Below are 24,602 nucleotides of genomic sequence, written 5' to 3'. Positions count from 1 at the left end.
GCTGCTGTGGCCATTCAGACGGATCGTCATTAAAATGCAAGAGCAAACACACGTCTGTGGAGAACTTGCAGGAGACCCTCTAAGCTCTGAGCTGTCTTCCCTCTCGGGGACCCTGGGGCTAAGAAACTGATTGCATGGGTCATTCTTGAAGGGAATCAGATTCTACAGTCTCGTTGGGATAACTGTTAAATTACGAGTCTGGGTTTTTTTTTTAAAGTACAGGTAAAAATGATTTCCAAGCCGTCCTTGGTCCTCCTCTCTTATAAACAAGGCCCATCATCCCAGAGCAGCCCATTGGTTGAAAGATAGGCCAAGAAGTAAGAGCTTCTGGGCAGAAATTTCACTGCTTTTTAAATAAAACCACGGTAAGGACAAAGACAACAAGGAAAGGCTTAAACCAACCGCTACTCCCAGGCTGACTAATTATGAGCATCAGTTCAGATGAATCACTGGCTACGGCTGAACAGCTGAACGAAGGCTGTGTGTTTTACCGCCTTTGTCCCACACACACTCACCTGTGCAAACATACTTCTCCGTAGGTCTTTACAGCCCCGCCTTGTCATCCAGGCTCCTGTCTGGTGCTGGTTTGGGGCATGTGCGTGCACGTGTGTGCTTTACATTTAAAAGTTTAGTGGTTTCAAGAAGTTCTCAACGTCTTTCTCTGCACTTAGACAACTTAACCCTCTGCCACTGAAAACCACGGCACACGGAAGGCAGTTTCTGTGGATCTCACGATGAAGCACACGACCAATTAGCGGCTCCTTCCTCCTGGGTGAAGTGGTTCAGTGTGTGACAAGAGGACAACGGACTTTACTTCTCGCACACTGCTCGATCCAACCCACCTCTGTGAGCTCACCTTATCCCTCCCAATTGGAAGGGGCATCGCTGTGTAGAGATTCTTCCTTCCATCAAACACTGGTTTCCGATCCCCAAAGATCTGTGTTTTAAAGTGCTGAACCATATGTTCCACTATTTCCCTGAAACAAGACAGAATTCGAGCAAAACATCAATAAAATCAGGGAAATGGCACACAAGGACGACATTCTTCTGACACTGGTTTTTAAGCAATTTTATAAGCCCCGTGGCTCCTTTTAAAAACGTGACTTTCAACTTCCTTGTATAAGAAATCAAACTAGAACCTTCCGTGGGTTTACGCTCACTCATTTAGTGACTCAAGCATGGGAGAAGCCCCTCCCCGCCCAGCACTGCGCACGCTGCATCCACGGAAGACTAGCGGACGGGGCTCCTGCTCCGGAAGCTGCTGGACAGGCTGCCACGTGCGACCTGCACACAGAGTGTCCCCCACCCCGCCGACACCGCGGGCTGGCTCGGCCGGGGCCTCGGGCTCCTGCGGTTCGCTGTACAGCTCACCCTGGGTACCGCTGCCCTTTCAGTCTGGGCTCCGGCACGAAGACCCTGAACGTGCAGTGGAGGTTTGCTACTGTAAGCGACGAAGATTCTGGGGCTGTCTGCTCCTCGGGCGTGAACGGGAGCGGCAGGAACCCGGCGAGCACGAAGCAGCTGTTCTCTGTGGGGCTCCGAGGACCGAGCAGACCAGTGGCCCTACCTCGCCCCGTTTTGCCTATCTGTCCACGGCTCAGCAGAGAAACGCACCACGATGACCAGGGACAGCTCAGCTCTCCTGCGGGCCCCAAGGCCCAGGGGAGTGCCAGGCCCACCGGCCACCCTCTCCGTACTTCTGTGCTTCAAGGGAGCCCCACCCGGAACATCTCTGTCAGCGTGTCCCATGAACTCACCCGACTCTGATAAAGTACACACAGGAAAAGCTGTGGTGCCTGCCTGGTCCCCAAAGGTCCTCGTAAGGGAAACATGCAAAGGACTGGTAGCAAACAGACTGTTAGAGGCTCAAAATCTCAGTCATTATCAGGAAACAGCAGCTCATGGGATGTGGTAAAGAGGGAGATGGATTCTGACAGCAGGGAAAGGGGAGGTGGGCAGAGGAGGGGGACGCACATCTGAGCTCAGCCTTGTTGCCGTAAGGGTATTTCTCTGGGACACAGCCTTGGTCATCTTTCAGGACGCAAGAACCAGAAATTCATTCCATTCTTTTCCTTGAATGAGAAAAGCAGGCCTAAGAAGGGTTTGCTTATTCAAACTGGCTTTGCCCAGCTGACTTTCAACGGTGCTAGTTGCAGGAGGTGGGTCTCCGGGGACCCAGCTAATCCTGCCCCAACACCCACCGCTTGGGGAGCCCCTGGGGCAGACGGAGCCTCTGCTTTGCTGGCTTCACCAAGAAGGCACCAACTGGGAGGTCACAGCCCTAGCAGGACAAGGACAGCCCTAGGTGCAGCTCTGACCTCCATCCCCGCCGCCCCTGACCAGTAGCCAGGGTGCAGTCTCACCTGCTGCTGCACACACTACTCTGGGCCACCCAACACAAGGTGGCCCCTTCCTCCACGCTGTCTCCAGACCACTCCCCCCCAACCTTCAAGGACCCCATCTTCTTGGTCAAGACTTCACAGTCAACTCAAGTTCCAGATGGCTCCACTGGGGAGTCCCGCCCTCATTCAAAGAACAAATCCGCCAACTGAACTCAAATTTATCATGAACAGAATTAGGAGGGCACTCGCCCCAACTCATTTTATGAGGCTAGAGAAACTTTTATCTCAAAACGCAACAAGGTGATCGCGGGACAATCTCACTTATAAACACAGATGCAGAACAAAATAAGAGGAAGCCCCACCCTCCCCCGCTCCTCTCTCCCAAGACTGGAGCAGATCAGCCAAAGCAACGTGGTCCTTCCTAAAGGGACCAGTAAAGTACATTGCAATGAGAAACGGACTTCCCCACAGTTCAGTGTGTAGGTAATAAGGGATAGGGAACAACTAGTTCCAAGTGGCATACACAACTCTTTTATTTGGGAGTTGGAAACACCATAAGAAACAAACCAACCAACTGATATACCATATTCATGGACAGGAATATTCAATTCTGCAAACAAATCCATTCCTTCAAGCCCAATGAAAACCCAGAGGGGTTAATTTTTATCTGATAGGATTTAATAAACTAATTCTAAAATGTATTTGGAAATAACGAAGGATAAAGGCTGGTAAGCACACTCTTGAAAAGGTACCTGGTGGACGTAAAAGCTACCATGACACACTGCAGTGTCAGTGGCCAGATGTGAAACTGCCTCGTGGTTAACGGGACATGTCTGCTAATCCAGAGAGTCTGAAACACTCCCTGGCAGCTTGTCTGCCTTGTTACCAAAATTCTGAGAAGTTTTCTCTTTTAAAAAAATGCATTCTTGTAATTTAAAAAACCCCAACAGACAAAAGTCCAAGACCAAATGACTTCACAGATGAATTCTACCAAACATCTGAAGAAAAGTTAAACCTATTCTTTTCAAACTATTCCAGAAAACTGAAGAGGAAAGAGTGCTTTCCGAACTCATCTGATGAGGCCAGCATCACCATGATACCAAAACCAGACAAGGACATCACAAAAAACAGAAAATTACAGGCCGATATCTGATAAACATAGATGCAAAAATCCTCAACAAAATGTAAGCAAATCAAATTCAGTAATACATTAGAAAGATCATACACCATAAAGTGGGATTTGTATCAGAGATGCAAGCATGTTTCGATATCTGCAAATCAATCAATGTGATATACCACATTAATGAACTGAAGAATAAAAATCATCATTACCTCAATAAATGCAGAAAAAACGTTTGATAAAATTCAACATCTATTTATGATTAAAAACTCTCAACAAAGTGGGTATAGAGGAAACATACCTCACCATGACAAAGGCCATAATATGACAAACGGCCAACATCACACTCAATGGTGAACAGCTGAAAGCATTTCCTCTGAGAAGAGAAACAAGAAGACAAGGATGTCCACTCCTGCCACTTTGATACAACATAGTTTTGGAAGTCCCAGCCACAGCAATCAGATGAGAAAAAGAAACAAAAGGAATGCAAATTGGAAAGGAAGAAGTAAAACTGTCACTGTCTGCAGATGACATGACACTATATATAAAAAATCTTAATGACGCCACCAAAAACCTATTAGAACTAATACATGAATTAGGTAAAGGGGCAGGATACAAAATTAATATACAGAAATCTATTGCATTTCTATACACTGAAAACGAACTATCACAAAGAGAAATTAAGGAAACAATCCCATCAAAAAGAGTAAAATACCTAGGAATAAATCTTACCAAGGAGGTAAAAGACCTGTACTCAGAAAACTATAAGACACCGATGAAAGAAACTGAAGATGACACAAACAGGTGGAAAGACACATTCATGGATTGGAAGAATTAATATTGCTAAAATGACCATACTACCCAAGGCACTCTACAGATTCAGTGCAGTCCCTATCAAAAAACCAATGGCATTTTTCAGAGAACTAGAATAAATAACTCTAAAATTTATATGAAAATGCAACAGGCCCCAAACAGTCGAAACAATCTTAAGAACAAAGCTGGAGGTATCATGCGCCCTGATTTCTAACTATACTACAAAGCTACAGTAATCAAAACAGTATGGCACTGGCACAGAAACAGACACACAGATCAATGGAACAGAATAGAGCCCAGAAACAAACCCAACTTACACGATCAATTAATCTATGACAAGGGAGGCAAGAATATACAGTGGGGAAAAGACAGCCTCTTCAAAAAACAATGTTAGGAAAACTGGACAGCTACATGTAAAATCATCAAACTGGACTACTTTTTTTACAGGAATACACTCAAAATGGATTAAAAACTTATATTTAAGACCTGAAACCATAAAACTCCCAGAAGAAAACATCAGCAGTATGCTCTTCGACATCATCTTAGCAGTATTTTTTTGGATCTGTCTTCTTAAGCAAGGGAAACAAAAGCAAAAATAAACAAATGGGACTACTTCCAACGAAAGAACTTTTCACAGCAAAGGAAACTATCAACAAAATGAAAAGGCCACCTACTGAATAGGAGAAGGTATTTGCAAACAATATATCTGATAAAGGGTTAACATCCAAAATATACAAAGAACTCATACAACTCAACATCAAAAAGCCAAACAACCCGATTAAAAATAGGCAGAGCACCTGAGTAGACATTTTTCCAAAGAAGATATACAGACGGCCAGACACATGAAAAGATGCTGAACATCACTAATCATAAGGGAAATGCAAAACAAAACAATGAGATATAACCTCACGCCTATCAGAATGGCTGACAACAAACAAAAAGTGTTGGCAAGGATGTGGAAAAAAAGGGAACCCTTGTGCCCTGCTGGGGGGAATGTAAATTGGTGCAGCCACTATGGAAAACAGTATGGAGGTTCCTCAAAAAGTTAAAAACTACCATACAATCTAACAATTCCACTTCTGGATATCTTTCTGAAGTAAACAAAAACACTAATTAGATACACAATATAAAAGATACGTGCACCCCTATGTTAATGGCCGCATTATTTACAATAGCCAAGATATGAAAGCAAACTAAGTGTCCACTAATAGATGAATGGATAAGATGTAGTGTGTGCGTGTGTGTGCGTGTATGTGTGTGTGTGTGTGTATATATATATATACACACACACACACACATACACGCACGCACACACACACACACATACATACATACACTGGAGTATTACTCAACCGTAAGAATGAACAAAATTTTGCCATTTTCAACAACATGGATGGACCTAGAAGGTATTATGCTAAGTGAAAGAAGTCAGACAAATACTGTATGATTTCACTTAACAAGCGAAAAAACATAACAAAACAGAGAGACTCACAGACATAGAGAACAAACAGGTGGTTGCAGGGGGGATGAGTGAAATAGGTGAGGGAGATTAAGAGGTATACAAACTTCCAGTTATAAAATAAATAGGTCACTGAACATGTTTTAATGTATTCTTCTGGTAATTTCTAATCACACAGATTTTTTTCGTTAACACATTCTCACTGTGAATTTCCAACACGGATAGTGCTCCAAGTCCGCCTGACCTCCTCTTCATTTCAGTTCTCTTCTCGGAAGCACCCTTATTGTTTTTAAACCTATGCATTGATATAAATACACAGGTACATAAAATGAATACAGTGTATTATGTTTTAAACACACATGGCTCTGGAGCTTGCCGTTTTCCCAGGACGCGTGTTTAACACCTTTCCTCGACACTATATACAAAGTGGCAGCAAGTCTAGAAATAGAAATGTTATCGTATCATGTACTGTAACGTGATGTTAACAAGCCACGTAGTTGTCTATGTTTCCGGACGTGGCATTCATACTGTGAAGCTCCATTCCATTGCTGTCCATCGTTTCACAGTATTCCACAGTATGTTTACTTAACCATCCTCATTGGCTGACACAGAAATGACTTCTCTTCTCTCTCGCTTTTCGCCATCACAATATTAGACATCCTTGTACATATCTCTCTTTGGGATAAACACTTAGAAGTAGAATTGGTGGGTCAAAGGTATATGGGGCATTATTTGTATTTACATGTATACACAAAACCACCTTCTGAGAAGTCTGGACCAGCGTACATCTCCCCCGGTGGACAGTGCCCATAACAGCAGGCTGCCAATGTCACAGCCGTGCTGCCCCGCCCAGCTCTTCCCAAGCACAGCGTGAGCACGCGTGCGGTGCCCTCCTAGGGCCACCTGACAGAGCGCAGGAGGAACAAGGGGGAAAGTGCAGACAAAAGGTGAGGAGCACACCTCCTTCCTTCCGGTAGCCCATCCCGCGCTTCCGAGCACGGCACCACTACTTCTGACCCGTTGGCAAGGTTTCCTGGCGCTGGCTGTAAGGCCCGCACGGCCTAGACCAGCTCTGGGCACCGGCTGTCGTGTGTGACCAACTGCAGCCACGATGGTACTGGAGGCATCCTGAGAAGAGGGACCTTGCCTTATACTGGAACCCCTCCCACAGAAGCCACTGAGAACGGTGATCGAGACAAGGGCACACCGGGCCGGGACTCACGACTCATCAGAACGTCCGTAGATGGCATTTTCCTCTCAGTCTTGAACGAAGCCTCAGGGTTGAGTTTATTAAATATCTACCATGTGCCCTGCACAAGGTTTCGGGAACTCAGAATTAAGGCACTGCTTTAACAGAGGCTGCAGTGTGGAAGCAGACGGGGTGTAGAGGACGGTCTGGACAGGGTCAGTGGCAGGGGACAGTCTGCGGCCGGAGCTGCCTGCTCTTCCGCCTCCCCTTCCCCTCCGGGTCCCCTCTTCCAGCTCTGCCCCGATACTGTCAATCACTGCTCTGACTCTCCCCTCCCAACGAGGGACAGGAACCATGTCTACCTTGTGCCCCACCGTACGCCCGCCGGCACAGTGCCTATCACACAGCGGAGGTTTCATAAATGTCGGCCGGTGGGTAGTGTGGCTGCCGAGAGGGACTGAGTCAAGGTTTCAGCACGTGGGTTTTGCCAGCACAAAAACCTTACTTCCAACATTTTTCTAAGCTATTATGAATGGTTATAACTTTGAGATTGGACCTTAGGCCAAAGTCCATCAGAATAGTCAAATGAAGAACCCTGAAGGTTCACACGTTTAACTACGCAGCAACTCTCAGGCTGGCTCAAAACCCAGGGGAGCAGCACGGCATGCCGGTCTGCGGGCTGGCCTTGCCACAAAATGCACCTCAACACCCTTAAATATTTAAGGGCTGGGTTTTTTTCTTTAGATGATGTTCAGCTTGGTGTTGGCTAACCTTGGTTTTTTTTCTAGAAATATGAAAATTTAGTTAAAGTGGGATGAAGTCTTTTCCCATGAAGGTGTCCGCTTACCTCATTATGGCCTATGCTTCTCGCTCTGTTTCTCTCTCTCAATTCCTTTGCCTACCTATGCTATTTTACTTTCTTGGAAAGGTTTAAATATAGTATCAAATTAGCCTGGCACCTCAGGTAACTTGAAGATAACTTACTCTTCTGGCTGCCTTTCATGGCGCCCCCCTTTTAATATACATACCCTTGCAGATTTTGTAACAACCAAATAAAATTCTAGCAATAAATTGAAAAAAAAGATTACAGCCCATCTTTGCTACTTTCTGTTTCACGAGGCAATTTCTAAACACTGGGTATCTTTAGAACCTTACAGTCATAACTACACAGGACTGTGGGAACACAGTCAGGTGAAAACATCGCATTTTAGTCACCATCAGCCTTTTTCTGTTGCCAGAAGACAAAGCCTTAGTCATGCCTATTTTCATAAAAGAAAGCTTCTTGCACACCGTGGTTGATGGCATAATAAGAGCCCACTGCCACCATGCCAATCAAAAGCCCAGAAAATGTGCTTTTTCATGCCTTCATTCCAGCTCTAAGAGTATATCCAAATCACAGATCCTCACAGGATTTTGTCCCAAGGAAACTCAAAATCAAACAAGCCCATTCATTGAGCGTCTCAGAGCATATAAGGCATATTAAAAGATCTCAGAAGACCTTTAGTAAATAAAGCTGTTTAAACCAGTTGTGCCCAAAGTTCTGGTTCACAAACACATTTTTTAGTAAGCACATATTTAAAGGACCCCATTTTACTGTCAAGTATTGTTTCTTTGGAGACATGTCTTTTGGGGATAAATACTCAGAAGTAGAATCAGTGGGTCAAAGGGTATATATCATTTTTATTTTAACATATACACCAAGCCACCTTCTAAAAAGTCTGGACCAATGTATATTGGCCACACTGAGTGAATCCAACTGTTTAGTTTTACAAATAAGGGAAATGACTCCCCAAACGTTCTTTCTCATACCAAGACTGTGATCAGGAAAAAATTTACAGCAAAGAGCACTCTATAGGGCACCAGCACAAACTGGGCAACCAATCTGACTTATTATCAAACTGCAACTCAGAATTCTGTTTCTGACCATGACAAAGTAAGCAGACTTCTCCTCCTGCCCTAAAAAAAACTAAAGAAACTAGAGAAAACCTGAGAGCTGTTTTTGACAGTGGAAAACAGGCAGCTTAGGACTGTGACTACCGAGGGAAGGAAAACAAACATTCACTCTGCTGGGAACAATTTCCAAATCACAAAATGGAGAAGGAGCATAAGAGAGCAACAGTCTTGTTGTGCTGCAGAGATGGGGGCAGAAGAGGTAGGAATTTGTAGGGGAGGGTACCAGAGAAGATAGCAAAAGCCAGACTCCCTCAACGTAACATACATAATGTTCAATGAACAAAAAATTCACTCTGCATGTAAATAAGCAAGGAAAGGTGACATGTGATCTAAGGGAAAACCTGCCAATAGAAACAGACCCTGAAATGACCCATCTGTTGTAATTAGCAGACACGGGCTGCTATCATAAATATGCTATTACTATAAATGCATTCAAAGTCATCAAGAAAAAAGATGGCAGCTATGAATGAACAGATGAGAAACCTCAGCAGAAATGTAAACTATGAAAAAGAACCAAATGCCAATTCTAGAAAAAGTACACTATATAAATGAAAAAATTTTTGGATGGTTACCACAGAATATTGGATATTACCAAAAAAAGGTGTGTGTCTGGGGCGGGGGAGATAAAGTGATCTTAAAGAGAGATCAATAACGATTACCCAAACTGAGGGAAGAGGGAGAACAATTTTTTTTTTTAAAATCACAATCACAAGACAGTATCAAATGGTCTAACATACACATAACTGCAATCCTGGAAGTAGAGGAGGGAATGGGACAGGAAAAAAATGTAAAGAAATGACTGTCAGCATTTCACCCAAATAACATGAAAGCCATAAACATTAAGGATCCCAAGAAGGAAAAATACAAAGAAAACTCCACCTAGGCATATCAGAGGCAAACTGGTGAAAAGCAAATTAACTAGAAAGTAATTGAAAGAAAAAAGACAGATATGGGAGAACTACAAACAACAACAACAAACAGGTTTCATCAGAAACAATGAGGATTAAAAGACGACGTAATAACGTAATCTTTAAGTTGCTAGGGAAAAAACTGTCAATTTAAAATTCTACATCCAGCAAAAATATTTCAAAAATGAGGAGAAAATAAACATATTTGCAGATTTTAAAAAATGGTGGGAGAATTCATCACTGGCAGGTTTGTACAATGAGAAAGGATAAAAGATATTCTTCAGGCTGAGGGGGAAATGATGCAAGTATAAACACAGATCAACAGAAAGAAATAAAGAGAACTAGATATGGTTAATATGTGGGTAAATAGACTATTTTCTTTTCTTAATTTCTTTAAAATAACAGCACTGTACCATGGGGTTTATAACATACATAGGAGTAAAACACATGCCAACAGTAGCAAAAGGAATTATACTAAAACTATAATTGTTCAAAAAAAAAAATTGACAAGTGTTTTTGTAACCTTCAGGAAGTCAAAGGTTTCTTAGAACACACAATATAATAACCACTTTCAGGGACTTCCCTGGTGGCGGAGTGGTTAAGAATCCGCCTGCCAATGCAGGGGACACAGGTTCGAGCCCTGGTCCGGGAAGATCACACATGCCGTGGAACAACTAAGCCTGCGCACCACAACTACTGAGCCTGCGCTCTGGAGCCCGTGAGCCATAACTGCTGAAGCCCACGTGCCACAACTACCCAAAGCCCGCGTGCCTACAGCCTGTGCTCCGCAACAAGAGAAGCCACCGCAATGAGAAGCCCGCGCACAGCGAGGAAGAGTAGCCCCCGCTCGCCGCAACTAGAGAACGTCCGTGCGCAGCAACGAAGACCCAATGCAGCCAAAAATAAATAAATAAGCAAACAAATTTAAAAGAAGAAAGTCAAACAACTCATTGGAAAAAAAAAAAAGGAAATAATGCATGAAAAGGTGCTCAACTCATTGGTTACCAAGAAATGAAATTAAACCACAATAAGAAACCATTACACGCTCACCGAAACAGCAAAAATCAACAAGACGAACCATATCAAGTGCTGACAAGGATGTGGAGCAGCGGGAAGTCTCGCTGCCAACGGGAGCGCGAGGCGGTACGAGCGCGAGGCGGTACGAGCGCGCCGGGAAACCACTCGGCAGAGTCTCCTACGGCTGAACCTACACTACCCTCTGATCCAGCTACTGCACTCCCAGGTATTTATCTAAGAGAAATGAAAACGTGTGTTCACAAAAGACTTGAACAAGCAGTTCACAGCAGCTTCATTCGTAACAGCAAAGCCCTGAGCGCCTAAGCACCTAATGAGAGAATGAGTAAATGAACCATGAAATAACTGCATCGTAACACATTCCTCTGCAACAAAAATGAGAAGCTATTAACACACACAGTGGTACAGGTCAACCTCAAAAACATGCTGAGAGAAGCAGGATGAAGGGGCAGCTCTCAGCTCTCATGGACCCGTGGGCCGTGCGAGTCCATCTACACAGGCAGGAAACGAGCCTCCAGGGACGGATCCCAGCCCTGGTGGTGGGGGGCGGGGGTACGAGGCAACTTTCAGGGGTGATGGGCGTGGCTAAACATTCGTCAAAACTCACTGAGCAGCACACTTACAATGCGTATTTCTTTGTATCTCAATACAAGAACACTTAAGAAAAATGCAACGGAAGCTTTCTGGGGAGAAAAGGTCAGAAGGATCTGCTGAGAATCGGAGAGGGTTGATTCGTTTCAAAATAAAGGACAAAACAGAATACCTGTTAACTCTTCTTGGGCATTTCTCTGGCTTGATATCCAATTCATAATGATAGATGTCAATTTTTGGAATGTCCATTTCAAAGAAGTTGGCCTGTAACTTGATCGTTCTCCCGGAGGTCCCGAAGTCGGGTCTGGGTGGAGGCTTGAAGGCATACCCTTGGACGGGTGGCGGTGGCGGTGGAGGAGGGGCAAGCACTGGAAACGGCAAAGAGAACCCTGTTACCCAGGGCCCACGCTGAGAGGAGGCTGGCGCCTGCCCCCGGCACGCTGCCCTCCCCACCCCGCTGGACCCCGCCATCCCAGGCCCGCCGGCACTGCCACCCCCTCCTTCCCCCCCCCGAAACTGATGCCCCACCCCGCCCGGGCCACCTCATCGCAGAGCGCCCCAGTGCCAGGCTCAAGGCCCCCCAGAGCGCACCCCTCCTCGGCCACTCGGCCGCGACACTGCCCCTCACCCTCCTTGCTCAAAGGTTTCCCTCCCCGGTCCCCTCCTCGCTCACCGACCCTCTTCACTTCTTCTGACAGCCTCACAGTTCCAGCCCTGCACCCGCAGTTCAAAGTCCTTCCCCCAGGCCTGCGCCTCCACCGGTGAGGCTGTGGTCTACTCCACTGTCAAGACCCTTCGCACACATTCCTCACGGCCAGTTGCTCAACAGTGCTCATCGTTTTACCCACTTTTCTCTCTAACTCCTCTTTCCCTATCCATCTCTCTCTGCCTCAGCTCGGGTTCCCATTTCATCCTAGTGGGGGCTCGGCTTCCAGGCCCCTCACCCACTTTCCACACATTCTGATCTCACCCTGGCCAGATACCTTCGTGGCCCCCCAGCACGTGGCCCCGACATTTAGGCACTCACGTCTCGGCCTTATCTTCTGCAGCTCTAAGAACCCTCCCCACCAAGAACCAGCCTCACACTTCAGAGCCCTGCACATGCCAGCTCCTGCCCAAGAATCCCGAAGAATCCGTTCACTCCTGTAGCCCTCGCGTGTCCAGCTCACTTCATTGGCATTTCCAGGACGAGTCTGCCGCACCGTGCTGTCATCACACTTGGCTCTCTGCCTGGCTGGCTGGACCACGAGCAGCCTGAGGATCAAGGTCTAAGCGAGCACCTGACGCACACGAGCCCAGAAACACTGGATCCAGCCTTGGGAAAGCCCAAGCTCGGACAGGCAAAGGAAGGCTGCCAAAGTCGCTCACAAAGTGTCCTCTGCCGCGGACCACCGAAGTCACGCAGGAAGGTGTGTGCAACATCAAGAGTCAAGAACGTGGGCTTCCCTGGTGGCGCAGTGGCTGAAAGTCCGCCTGCCGATGCAGGGGACACGGGTTTGTGCCCCGGTCCGGGAGGATCCCACGTGCCGCGGAGCAGCTGGGCCGGTGAGCCATGGCCGCTGAGCCTGCGCGTCCGGAGCCTGTGCTCCGCAATGGGAGGGGCCACAGCAGCGAGAAGCCCGCGTAGCCTCCCAACACCAACACTCACACACAGACCTTGACACTGTGCCCCCGAGTACCACTTCCTACACCACAGTCCCTCTTCCAGGGACTTCCGACAGCTGTGCCTGCGTCAACATGGTACTCAACTACCCCTGCCATCTCTCTCCTGGAAGCCAAGACTCAACACCCCCTTCTCTGCAACAGACCAACCTTTCCACAAAGGAGTCTCAGCAGTAAAGCCAATTCGTTACTTAAAAGTGCTTTATAATATACCTCTTTGGTTACCATGCTTGCCACGTACACTTCTGTTCTCTTTCTCTGCATGTGAGAGATTAAAGATGGGGCAGTGTGAATTGTTAGCAAATGAGACAAAGCCAAAGGGGTAAGACTCATATGGAATTAAAGGGACCCAGACCGTCATGACAGTGTCCCTCCTCCATGACTCTTAAATCCATTAACTTCATCTAGGAGTGCTTCCCCCCCACCCCCGACAGTTAAAAAAAACAAAAACAAAACAAAACAGAAAAACACTTTGTCCCAACTCGAATTTTCAGTAATTCCATTAATAAAATTCAAAGTCGTTTTAGGAAAAGAACCAACGAAAAAAATTTCCGATTAACAGTATACCTTTAATTTTCGCTCAAATATCTTTGCTTCAAAAAAGTTCTCATTTTAAAAAAAATTCCATGCACTGCAATCCCTACTGACATTCACTGGAAACAAAAGTACTCTACAAAAAATAATAGCAGCTGTTCTTACTGTATTTCTGACATAGTAAAACTCAGGGAGTCTTTGAATTACTTGTTTTATACTTTGGTTTCTTTCTATGAGAAAACCAACATGCTCTAAAGGTTATTAATCTCATTGAGCTAAACCATCTGGAGACCTTTGGGTCTCTCTCCACTAAGCTACTATGACTTCATAGATGACATATTCACAGCCTTTCACAACAGTCCATCCCTTCAACAAGCACGCCTGGGTGCCCCTTACGTGCTGGGTAGCGTGCCAGAGACCAGAGATACAAAAATAAACAGAGTTCTCAAGCCGCTCACACATCACCTCCCAGGAGAGTGTCTGAGTGCAGGACACCCAGTGGATTACCGTGTTTACTTCTCCAGAGTCAGCTGGTCACACGGGGTCCTCGCACTGAGGGTCCTGACCACGCCAAGGAGGGGACACCACTTGCTCCCTGGGGACAGATGCAGACTCTGCACTCAGCACTGAGTGCCCACTGACACGAGGTCCCTGTTCTCAGGTGGACTCCCACCCGGCAAGAAGAGTCAAGGTTAAACCTTCGTGTCCCAGGAAACGTCCAGCCACAGAGCCACAGAAATCTGGCCCAGGAACCGGAGCGCGAGCCACACTGAAGGGAGCCCCAGCTTACAAAGCGCTTTCACAGTTTTCTTTCTTGCCGTTGATTTACAATATCATGTAAGTTTCACGTGTACAGCACAGTGATTCAGTTTTATACATACATATATACATTATACACACACATATTTATACACATGTATGTTCTTTTTCAGAATCTTTTCCCTTATAGGTTATTATATAATACTGAGTATAGCTCCCTGTGCTATACAGTAGGTCCCTTCTGGTTCACGTTTCCTAATTGCGCCTCACAGCTACGGAGCAAAGGGGTCGCCTGTGAACTGTGAAGCTGTCCAAGGCCCAGAGAGTAGTAACACAGCTGGCGTGCCCACTCCATCCCACTCCCCAGGCTGCCCCCGCCCCCGCCCGCCAGCTGTCAGTCCCCAGCCTTACCTACCTCTCAGCAAGGCAGGGTCAGGCCTGGGGCCCACCTCTCAGGCTGAGCCTACGCCTCCTATACCCCCAACACCCACCACTTGGACACAATAAGCCGCGGGAAAGAAGGAGAACAGTTCACCAGTTTGCGTCACTAACCTGTATTAATAAAAGCAATGGGGAAAATGCAATGGTAAATTATTTATAAAATATATAATTTCATAAGATATTTCTTCCTTGCTTCTAGATTTTAATAATGAAAATACCGACAGTTCGTGGGGAGCGTATGGAATATAGAGTCACAAGTTAAAGCCCTCTAAGCAGAGGGAACAGGGTGAGGACCTGTGTGGCTTTTTTTTTTTCTTTTAATATAGAGTTATTGATTGATTGATTTAGGTTGCATTGGGTCTTACTTGCTGCGCGTGGGCTTTCTCTAGTTGCGGCAAGCGGGCTTCTCATTGCAGTGGCTTCTCTTGTTGCAGAGCACGGGCTCTAGGCATGCAGGCTTCAGTAGTTGTGGCGCATGGGTTCCAGAGCGCAGGCTCGGTAGTTGTGGCGCACGGGCTTAGTTGCTCCGCGGCATGTGGGATCTTCCCGGACCAGGGCTTGAACCCGTCTCCCCTGCATTGGCAGGCGGATTCTTAACCACTGCGCCACCAGGGACGCCCAGGACCTGTGTTTCATACCTTTGGGAAGGAAACTCTCCCACCGAGGGTCATGAAAACTGCGCCAGGCCTCAGTCCTGAGACACCTTGGATCTGTTTTTCTGACGCGTAGGGAGTCCCAAGTGTAAACTGCCGAAACAAGCAGGAAGATCCACACACAAAGCTCCGGAGAGGAAGCAGTGGAGCAGTGGAAGCGCAGAGCTCCACCCGTGCTGGGGAAGGGACGCGGGACAGGAGGGGAGAGGGAGGAGCTGTCAGCTCTTGGCCCCGAGGCTAAAAGGAGGGACGAACGAACGGGCACGCGCGCGCATGTGACACAGGGGAACCGAAAATCCAGCCCACATCACCTAGAGTTGAGCTCTCCAGGGGCTCCCCTCACACGGCCCGCGGCCCCTCGCACTGCAGCAGGAATGGGGGCTGCCACGCACAGGTGCACCGGACGGGCAGGGAGTCGGAGGGAAAGGGTGAGGAGGGGACGTGGGGAGAGCCCAGAGCACAAGCTCCCTGCTCGGCCTTCTTACCCTGGGCTCCCAGGAGCGGGTGTCACCAACACCTACAAGCAAATGGAAGCCCGAGGCCCAGCCCAAGACGAGGCAGCGTCTGGGGAGGAGTTCACGGAGCTGGCGTTAAGCCAACTGGCTGTGGCGCCGGCCGCCTGCTCAGCGGGGACCCAGCCCCAAGTGCCTACCCACCTTCAGGTGCCACCTCATCTCCCCCGCTCCTGCCATGCTGGCAGGCCGAGCGAGCGCCCCCAGCTTCCGAGCCCTCTCACATCTCCTCCCCTCTTCACGGAGAAATTCAGGTCTGGCCTTCCTGTGAGAACGGCCGGCAGCCCCACCGCCTCGCTGCTCCCAACCCCAGGCAGCCCGCACAGCACATTGCCCATCCAGCGACTCATCCAACAGTTTTGTTTGGAATGGATTTCCCGCGGTTAGGCTTGCCTCTGCACGGGGCAAACCCTTTGGGATCGGGAAGGCAAACGCTTCTTTCTCATCCAGCAACACTGGCTGTCACGGCGGGCAAGGACTCGTCCACAGCAACTACCAGCACAGCCCCAGCACTTCAGTGACTCGGCCACCAGCCCCCATTCCTGACCAGAGTGCTGCGGGCAGGAGTCCCCGAGCCTGAGAACCCAGCACAGCGTCAGGGACAAAGCAGGCACGAGGGTTTGCCGAGTTGCTGCCGAGGTGTGTTTAAAATTTCCATCGTTAGAGCCACAGCTCAATCAGTGAAAGGGAAACATGTAGTGAATGAGTAATCGACTTCCTGTATGAGTAACCGGCTCATAGAAACCAGAAAGCTTTCAAGAGATTCCACGGGAGGCGAGCCTGTCATTGCACTGGGCGTCCTGCAGAAACCCACGCCCAAGGTCTGGACTGTCGCTGGCCTGTCAGAGGAAGAGGAAGGTCCCAGAGCAGGCCTGTGGGACACCTGCCCTCACCATCTCTTGGCAGCCCCTCGCCAGCGCTGCTCGCCCGTCCCAGCGCCCCCCCCCCCCCCACCGAGCGAAGGATGGAGACACACGGACGCAAACCCACACACTCACCCCTCCTCTCTCCCACCCGGAACTGGGGACGCAGGTCACACACCCGAGGAGCCAAGGAGATCCCCTGAGACTGCTGCCTACATGCACCAGCACGGGCAGGGCCCCAAGACACGAGGCGACCTCACGGCAGCTAAGACCCCCTCCAAGAGAAGGAAGTTTGGCCTCCTTCCGAATGTGCCAGGTACCCAAGAGCTCGCGGCGGGGCCATTCTTCACCGACTAGATCATGGGGCCCGCCCTAAAGCAGCACCTGTGGGTAACTTCCACTCAAGGAAGCCGTCTCGTTTCCTTACCCATGATGGTGGACGCGGGCGACTGGGTGAATCTTTCCTACACTGCAGTCTTCTCTCTGATTATCACCCTTATTACAGAAGATGTAGAAAAATACAAAGAAAATTTAAATCATCTGTTACGCCAGAAGTTGACTAACAGGCAAAGCTGGGACTCAGACACAGGTCCTGTTGTCATCAGAGCATGTGAGGTTTGCCACCAAAGCGGAGCTGCCTCAAGTCCTTCTGAGAGAGCAGACAAGGTTTAAATCAAACAAGGGACTTCCCTGGTGGTCCAGTGGTTAAGAATCCACTTTCCAATGCAGGGGACGCGGGTTCAATCTCTGGTTGGGGAACTAAGATCCCACATGCCACGGAGCAGCTAAGCCCATGCGCTCTAGGGCCCACTCCCCTCAACTAGAGAGCCCACACGCTGCAACTACTGAGCCCATGCACCACAGCTAGAGAGAAGCCCGCGCACTGAGACAAAGAGCCTGCGCGCCACAACTAAGACCCCACGCAGCCAAATAAATAAATAAATATATATTTTAAAATACACTCGGGGGACTTCCCTCGTGGTGCAGTGGTTAAGAACCCACCTGCCAATGCAGCAGACACGGGTTCCAGCCCTGGTCCGGGAAGATCCCCACATGCCGCAGAGCAACTAAGCCCGTGCGCCACAACTACTGAGCCCGCGTGCCACAACTACTGAGCCTGTGCACTCCGGAGCCCGTGCGCCACAACTAGAGAGAAGCCCGTGCGCCACAACTAGAGAAGCTGCGCGCTACAACAAAAGATCCCACGTGCCGCAACTAAGACCCGACGCAGCCAAATAAATAAATATTTAAAAACAAACAAAATTAATAAGAGAGATGCACTAACAGTGCATAATAATCTAGCCTCACCAAGTTCATTCAATTAGCATTTCAGAGCATAATCATAGCTGCCACTTACTGAGGTCTGTGTACCAGACAAGCAGAAAACACAGAGCTGTCTTGTCACGTGGCAGCGGTCACAGACGCCACAATGTACGTTTAAAACCTGAAGCTACTTCAAAATCATGATGTTCATTAGACCTGCTGCTGGACCTTGTTATTAAAGGTGCTAAAGGACCCATTTGTTACTCTGTCACCCTTTTGGTTTGGTATTTTGATAACTATTTCAATACAACCAGTTTTCTTTGTCATCCTATGTATTTTGTTCTTTGCTTTAAAAAACATTATTCTGGAAAGGGATCCATCCACAAGCGTCACCAGACTGACAAAGAGGCTCATGACTGCACACTTTTGGGAACCACCTGCTCTAGGGGCACAGGGTGGCCTCATCTCTAAGCAGAGAGGAGAGTGTTTCGGCTGCTGATAACGTCACAAAACCTCCGTGGTCTCTGTGGCGGTGTGGAGGGTGGGCAGGTCTGACGTCCCTCCACCAGGAACAGCCCTGCAGACAGCACCACGCCCTGCAGGCCCACAGGGGCTCTGTCTCCATGGCTGCCCTGAGATCACCCATCCCTGACGTGATGTGAGCTCACGATTTACCGGCTGCCATGACAACAGGCTCTCCAGGCTTCTTCTGCTCATCACACGGGCCCGCCTACCACGCTGCTGAGTTGGGAATCAGAAATCAGACATCCTGATAAGGCCTGACAGCAGTGCCCCAGGGCCCACGGCTCTACCCGCGCTGGGCACCTAGGGCCATGGGAGCGGATCCTGGGAAGAAGCAAGGCAAAAACTCCCTGATGACCAGTGTGGAAATCAAGCTGTCCCAGGGTGAGCAAGGGGACAAGCATAGTTGTTCAGAGAAGCTCTTCATTCCAAATGCTGTTTTCTAAGTACTTAGGCACATGGAACTGAACTTTCAAAAAACTGCAAACCACATTAGGTCAGGCACCCGGATCTGGAATCCGCTTGGCCTCCGCCCCTGCCCCTTCACTCCAGCTTTCATGGCGCATCTGCTGTTACAAGCACAAACGCAAAGGTCTGGGTGCCAGCTGATACCATCAGGCCGAGAACAGCATTCCTGACCACGGTCGACTTGAAATAAATCACAGAACCTGAAGGCTGGAGTCACCTTGGACAATCTTGGAGACCCAGAGGAGACAGCAACTCACCCCCACCTGCTCTAAGCCATCAACTGTGAGCCGGATCTGGGCAGGTCTGGGGGCCTGGTCTCGGGGAGGCCCAGGAAGCAGCACAAAGGTACCAAGCAGCAAGCACCAGGACTGCCCAGAAGGGGCCCAGGGCTGCCGGCCACGGCCCGGCCCAGCCCCGCCCCTTCCACCACATCTTACTACCCAGAGCTGCCGGCCCCGGCCCCGGCCCCGCCCCGGCCCCGCCCCTTCCACCACATCGCACTATGAGTTATCTGACGTTCAAAAACAAAAAGATCTGCGTGACTGTTCGCTCCTGGGTGACTGAAATGTTCCTTAAGAAAAGCCCAAATGACGTTCCTGTCTGCACTCACTGGCTGTTCCGTGCTGCTTGAACTTGGGCCACAGCCTTGCTGGGAGGCTGGAGGGTGGGGCACTCCTCCAGGAAGTGAGCCCAGCACACCAGCACCCACGTCTCAGTGGGGCTGGGATCAAACATTTGCCACCCAGATACCAGGAGGCCATTGTAAAGCTCTTTCCAGAATCTCAAAGTAAGCGTCTGTATTCAAAGCCATGCATCCCCTATTCTCCTTTTAGAATTCTGTTTTCATTATATTGGGTATCACAGCCAGAAACTATGAAGGCAAAAGAAAGTGATAAAAACAGCTCAGGGCTGTCCAGCCCTTCCACGCCACGCCCGGGGCCAAGCCGGTGTGGACATCAGCTCCCTGATGCTTCGCTGTGTGGAGGATGGGTGGCGTGTCAGGCTCCCCGGGCCAGGCCTGGGGCGGTGTGTCTCCTCATAGGCTAGAAGAGCTCGTCAGGCACAGACCAGAAAGCAGGTGCCGACAGACCAGCACTCTCCCGCTGAAACCAGGACACACGGTTACCACGGACCAAATCCACCTGCTGCCTACACAGGCAGGGCTCGCTTGTGGCCACCGAAACTGACTGAACTGCATTAAACAATCCCAGCAGCCTCTTTGCTGAAGTGAGTGGAAGCAGTGTCAGGACGAAGCACTAAGAATGCAGACAGGCACGCCTGCTGTCAGCTGGAGATCAAGTCAAACATGACCGCAGCGTTAGACCCAGGCGACCGACAGCCAACTGTGAGCAGGGAAACAAACCAAACCCAGTTGAGTTCCCGGAGAAAGGGACCGTCTGACCAGACACAAGGACCCAGGAACGCTCGCCCACACGCACGTCCGGCCCGAGTGCCCTGCCAGGTGGAGCTGGGATGGAACCCAGGCCGAGACACAGACACCTCCGCCTGGCCCGGGCCTCGCTCCTGCTGCCCCGCGAGCTCAGAGTCAGCTCGGGGCAGGGAGGACCCAGGTCCGGTCACTGCAGGAGGACTTGCTCTCAGCAGCGTCTGGTGCCACCAGCGTTCCGATGGGATAGTCAACGTCAGCCCAGAGCGCAGGGGCTCTGGGGACACCCCACAGCAGAGGCTGACCATCAAGCCCCGCTGACGCCCCCAGGCCTGCAGGTCCCAGCCCGGGCGTGAGCCCCCATCCCCCAAGCCCACAGCAGCCCAGAGGACTTTCTTCCTCCTCGTGCCCTCGGGCAGGCTTGCACAGCAACTCCTCTAGATGAAGAGGAAGGGCGGGCTGGGCGGAGCCCGGCGACACAGTGGCAGCCTCCCCAGACCGGGGAGGGGATAGGGACAGGCCCTGCAAGGAAGGCAGCCAGCCGTGGTCTGCAGACCTGTTCTCTGTAAATGTGTCACCCTCGCGCGGGCCACCGTTCCTGTAAGCCTTTCACGTCTTCCGCTCTCGGTGGAAATTCCCACCTGGTTCTTGGTAACATGCAAAGAGAGGGCCCCGAAGGCGGCCTGAACAGGGAGCTGTGACCCCAGGGGCAAATGCGCCCAGGTGAGAGCCGGCCCCAAAGGCCCCAAAACCCTGAAGATATTCAGCCTCTCCCAGGGAGCATGCAGCTTGCACGGGAAGAGGCCACAAGCCAGACGGACCACTGAGGATTCATTACAAGACAAGCACCCAGCTACCCTCGTATCAGTGACTAATATTAGTCTCTATTTTTGTTGCAAATTCAAAGAACTTTGTCTACGATGGGGTTTTTTTGGTTTTTTTTTTTTTTTAAATAAATTTACTTATTTATTTATTTATTTTTGCCTGCGTTGGGTCTTCGTTGCTACGCGCGTGCTTTTTCTAGTTGCGGAGAGCGGGGGCTGCTCTTCGTTGCGGTGCGCGGGCTTCTCATTGCAGTGGCTTCTTTTGTTGCGGGGCATGGGTGCGGAGCACGGGCTTTAGGCACGCGGGCTTCAGTAATTGTGGCACGTGGGCTCAGTAGTTGTGGCGCACAGGCTTAGTTGCTCCACGGCATGTGGGATCTTCCCAGACCAGGGCTTGAACCCGTGTCCCCTGCATCGGCAGGTGGGTTCCTAGCTGCTGCGCCACCAGGGAAGTCCTACAATGGGTTTTTAAGTGGGCTTTTGTGGTTAACCTGAAATTCCCATCAGCATTAAAAACACAATCTTCTTTGAGGAACAGTCCCCAAAGCCACCCCTGTGATGTGTGAAAAGAAAACTTTTTTTTTTTTTTTTTTTTTTGCTTGCGGTACTGCTGTGGCCTCTCCCATTGTGGCCTCACTGCTCTCACTGCTGTGGCCTCTCCCATTGCGGAGCACAGGCTCCGGACGTGCAGGCTCAGCGGCCATGGCTCACGGGCCCAGCCGCTCCGCGGCATGTGGGATCTTCCTGGACCGGGGCACGAACCCGTGTCCCCTGCAACGGCAGGCGGACTCTCAACCACTGCACCACCAGGGAAGCCCCAGAAAACTTTTTTTCTCATAGAAAATGTTTTAATGAACTTTCCCTCTTAAGTTAAAAATGCCCCCTCTGATTCACCATCTGTCTTTACTCAACAATATCAGAAATACTATAATTAACACGAGGAAGGATTAAAGAAATACTTGTAAAATACAAATTACCTCCTACAGAAATGTCCCCCAAATGGCTGATATGACATTATTGTGGACTAGGGGTTCTTTGAAGCGTTTGTCAGAAAGTTTGGAAGCGCTTTACAAAAAAGCCCCGTGAAAACAGGAAAGCGATCATACGTGCATTTCTCCCACACATTTCTCTGCAGCACTTACTAGTTCTGATTTTACAGTTATCTTGTGACTTTCTGATTAGTAACTGCCTTTCCCACCAACATAAGCATCACCAGGGCAGAGGTTAGGTCTGGTTTGGTGCAACTGTTTAATGAATGACTGAACAAACGAGTGCACAGGTGAAAAAAGAATAGCTCAGTGTCACACCCACTGTCGGGAGAAATGCCTTTACTGATTTATAACTCAATGCCAAGTGTTTTGTGGCAAAAACATGAGGCATTCACGCGAGGACTACCATTCCGCCTTTGGTGAGCAGCCTTGCCCCCTTCCAACTCAAGAGGCCGGCACTGACCAAGCACCCGCTACGCTCCGGGCACGAGATTTCAGGTGCCTCCTCGTCGTTCTCACGTCCACCCTCTCGGACACTGTCTTCACTCCACAGGTGAGGAACCAGGGCGGCAGAGAGGGCACCATGCCCGCCAACCGCAGTGCCGACGCCAAAGCAATCCCCGCTGAGCCCTCCGCCAAAGCAATGCCTCGCCTCCTCCAGCCTCCCTTACGGAAGAGTTCACATGACATCTCTCATACTTCAGGAAAGTCTTCTTCTCCAAAGAACCCAGATCCTTTTCATCACCCCAGACATTCAGGAATCTAACCTATCATCCCTCTAAAGCAGCTGGGAAAGTTCAGAAAACCCAGTTTAGTGCCCTTTTACCTTAACTACTTCATCCCAGTTACCTGGAACACCTCTCAGTACCTACAGAAAATGGGTGATTTCTCTTTGTAATACGTATATTATTATTCTGAGCTCCCATAATAATTCAGGAAGTAACAGCCACCACTAGTGCACCAGGCACGTACACTGTGTATCACGTGTATCATCTCGTCTAGTCCTCACCCTGGGTAAGGCAAACAGGATCCCGCTTTACAGACGGGAAGCCGAGGTGACCAGAAGGTGAGTGACAGGCAAAGCCGGGACTCGGACACAGGTCTTGCTGCCCTCACGGCACGAGAGCTTTGCTAGCAAGCCGAACTGCACAGCGCTCAGTGCCCTCCCCGAGATCCGCATGGCCAGCCCCACGCCGAGCACCTCCACACACCGGCTCCGACTCACTCACTGGGCATCACCTGAGTACCCTCGACTCCCCTGTTCTCGGGGTGCCCACCTTCAGAACGGGGCGGGCAGAAACATCAGAGAGAGGCCGGAAGCAGGCAGCTATGACAGGTCAGGGTGGGCGAAGGTGGCATGTCCATGAGTGGGACAGGAGGACAAGAACAGCTTTCTGAATATTAAAAAATTAAGGAGAGCTTCCTTACATTTTATTAAAAATAAATTCCAGGGCTTCCCTGGTGGCGCAGTGGTTAAGAACCTGCCTGCCAACGCAGGGGACACGGGTTCGAGCCCTGGTCCAGGAAGATCCCACATGCCGCGGAGCAACTGAGCCCGCGCACCACAACTACCGAGCCTGCGCTCTAGAGCCCGCGAGCCACAACTACTGAAGCCCGCGCGCCTAGAGCCCGCGCTCCACAGCAAGAGAAGCCACCGCAACGAGAAGCCCATGCACCGCAACCAAGAGTAACCTCAGCTCACCGCAACTAGAGAAAGCCCACGCGCAGCAACAGAGACCCAGCGCAGCCAGAAATAAATAAACAAATACATTTATTAAAAAAAAATTCCAAATGGATACAAACCGTAAATAAACATTTTTAAGTGAAACAAAAACATCCAAAGAAATATATTAAAATTGAATAACTTTTATAATTATGGGGTGGGAGCCAAAAGTAGAGGCCGTAAGAGGCAAGCCTGAGTACATGAGATCTTTTAAGACTTCTCTAAGCACTGGATAAACTCAGAAAATTTTGACATAATAAACTCACAAACCTAAAAATATAAACCTGGATACAGAGTTTAAATTTCTGAGGATTAAAAACTCCAACTGGAAAATGGGCAACATCTATGAATGGAGAGTGTGCATAGGAAACCCTAGTAGCCAACAAACGTAGAAGATACATCCAGCCTTTACACAAAGAAATCCCCACCCCCCCCCAAAAAAAACTGTAAGTAATTTTTTGCCCATCTGGTATTTATAAGAGCTTGGGGGAAAATATCACTCTTATCCAAACTAGGTGGTTTTGAAGGTATGTTTCAGAAATCTTTTAAAATCATGTTCCTTTTGATCTAGTAACTCAACGTCTAGGTGTTT

General features: G+C 49.2%; 1 protein-coding gene across 8 annotated transcripts in view; it reads right to left on the bottom strand.

The window, feature by feature from the left end:
- Window positions 1–24,602, bottom strand: part of AGO2 (argonaute RISC catalytic component 2) — a 98,536-nt gene that overhangs the window by 36,790 nt on the left and 37,144 nt on the right. For 3 of the 8 annotated variants that reach the window (XM_079902129.1, XM_079902133.1, XM_079902134.1), the window contains exons 1-3: window positions 13,286–13,857; window positions 11,583–11,778; window positions 857–977 (exon numbers count right to left, since the gene is read on the bottom strand). In XM_079902129.1, coding sequence (XP_079758255.1) covers window positions 857–977; window positions 11,583–11,778; window positions 13,286–13,433 — 465 coding nt within the window. In that variant the 5' untranslated portion in view covers window positions 13,434–13,857. Of the gene's footprint in view, window positions 1–856; window positions 978–11,582; window positions 11,779–13,285; window positions 13,858–24,602 lie in introns of those variants that run through there. The other 5 variants (XM_079902132.1, XM_079902130.1, XM_079902131.1 and 2 more) reach the window with 3 other exon arrangements.

The sequence above is a fragment of the Stenella coeruleoalba genome (genome assembly GCF_951394435.1).
Source record: "Stenella coeruleoalba genome assembly, chromosome: 17".
NCBI lineage: Eukaryota > Metazoa > Chordata > Mammalia > Artiodactyla > Delphinidae > Stenella > Stenella coeruleoalba.
This window is presented reverse-complemented; position numbering and strand designations above follow the sequence as displayed.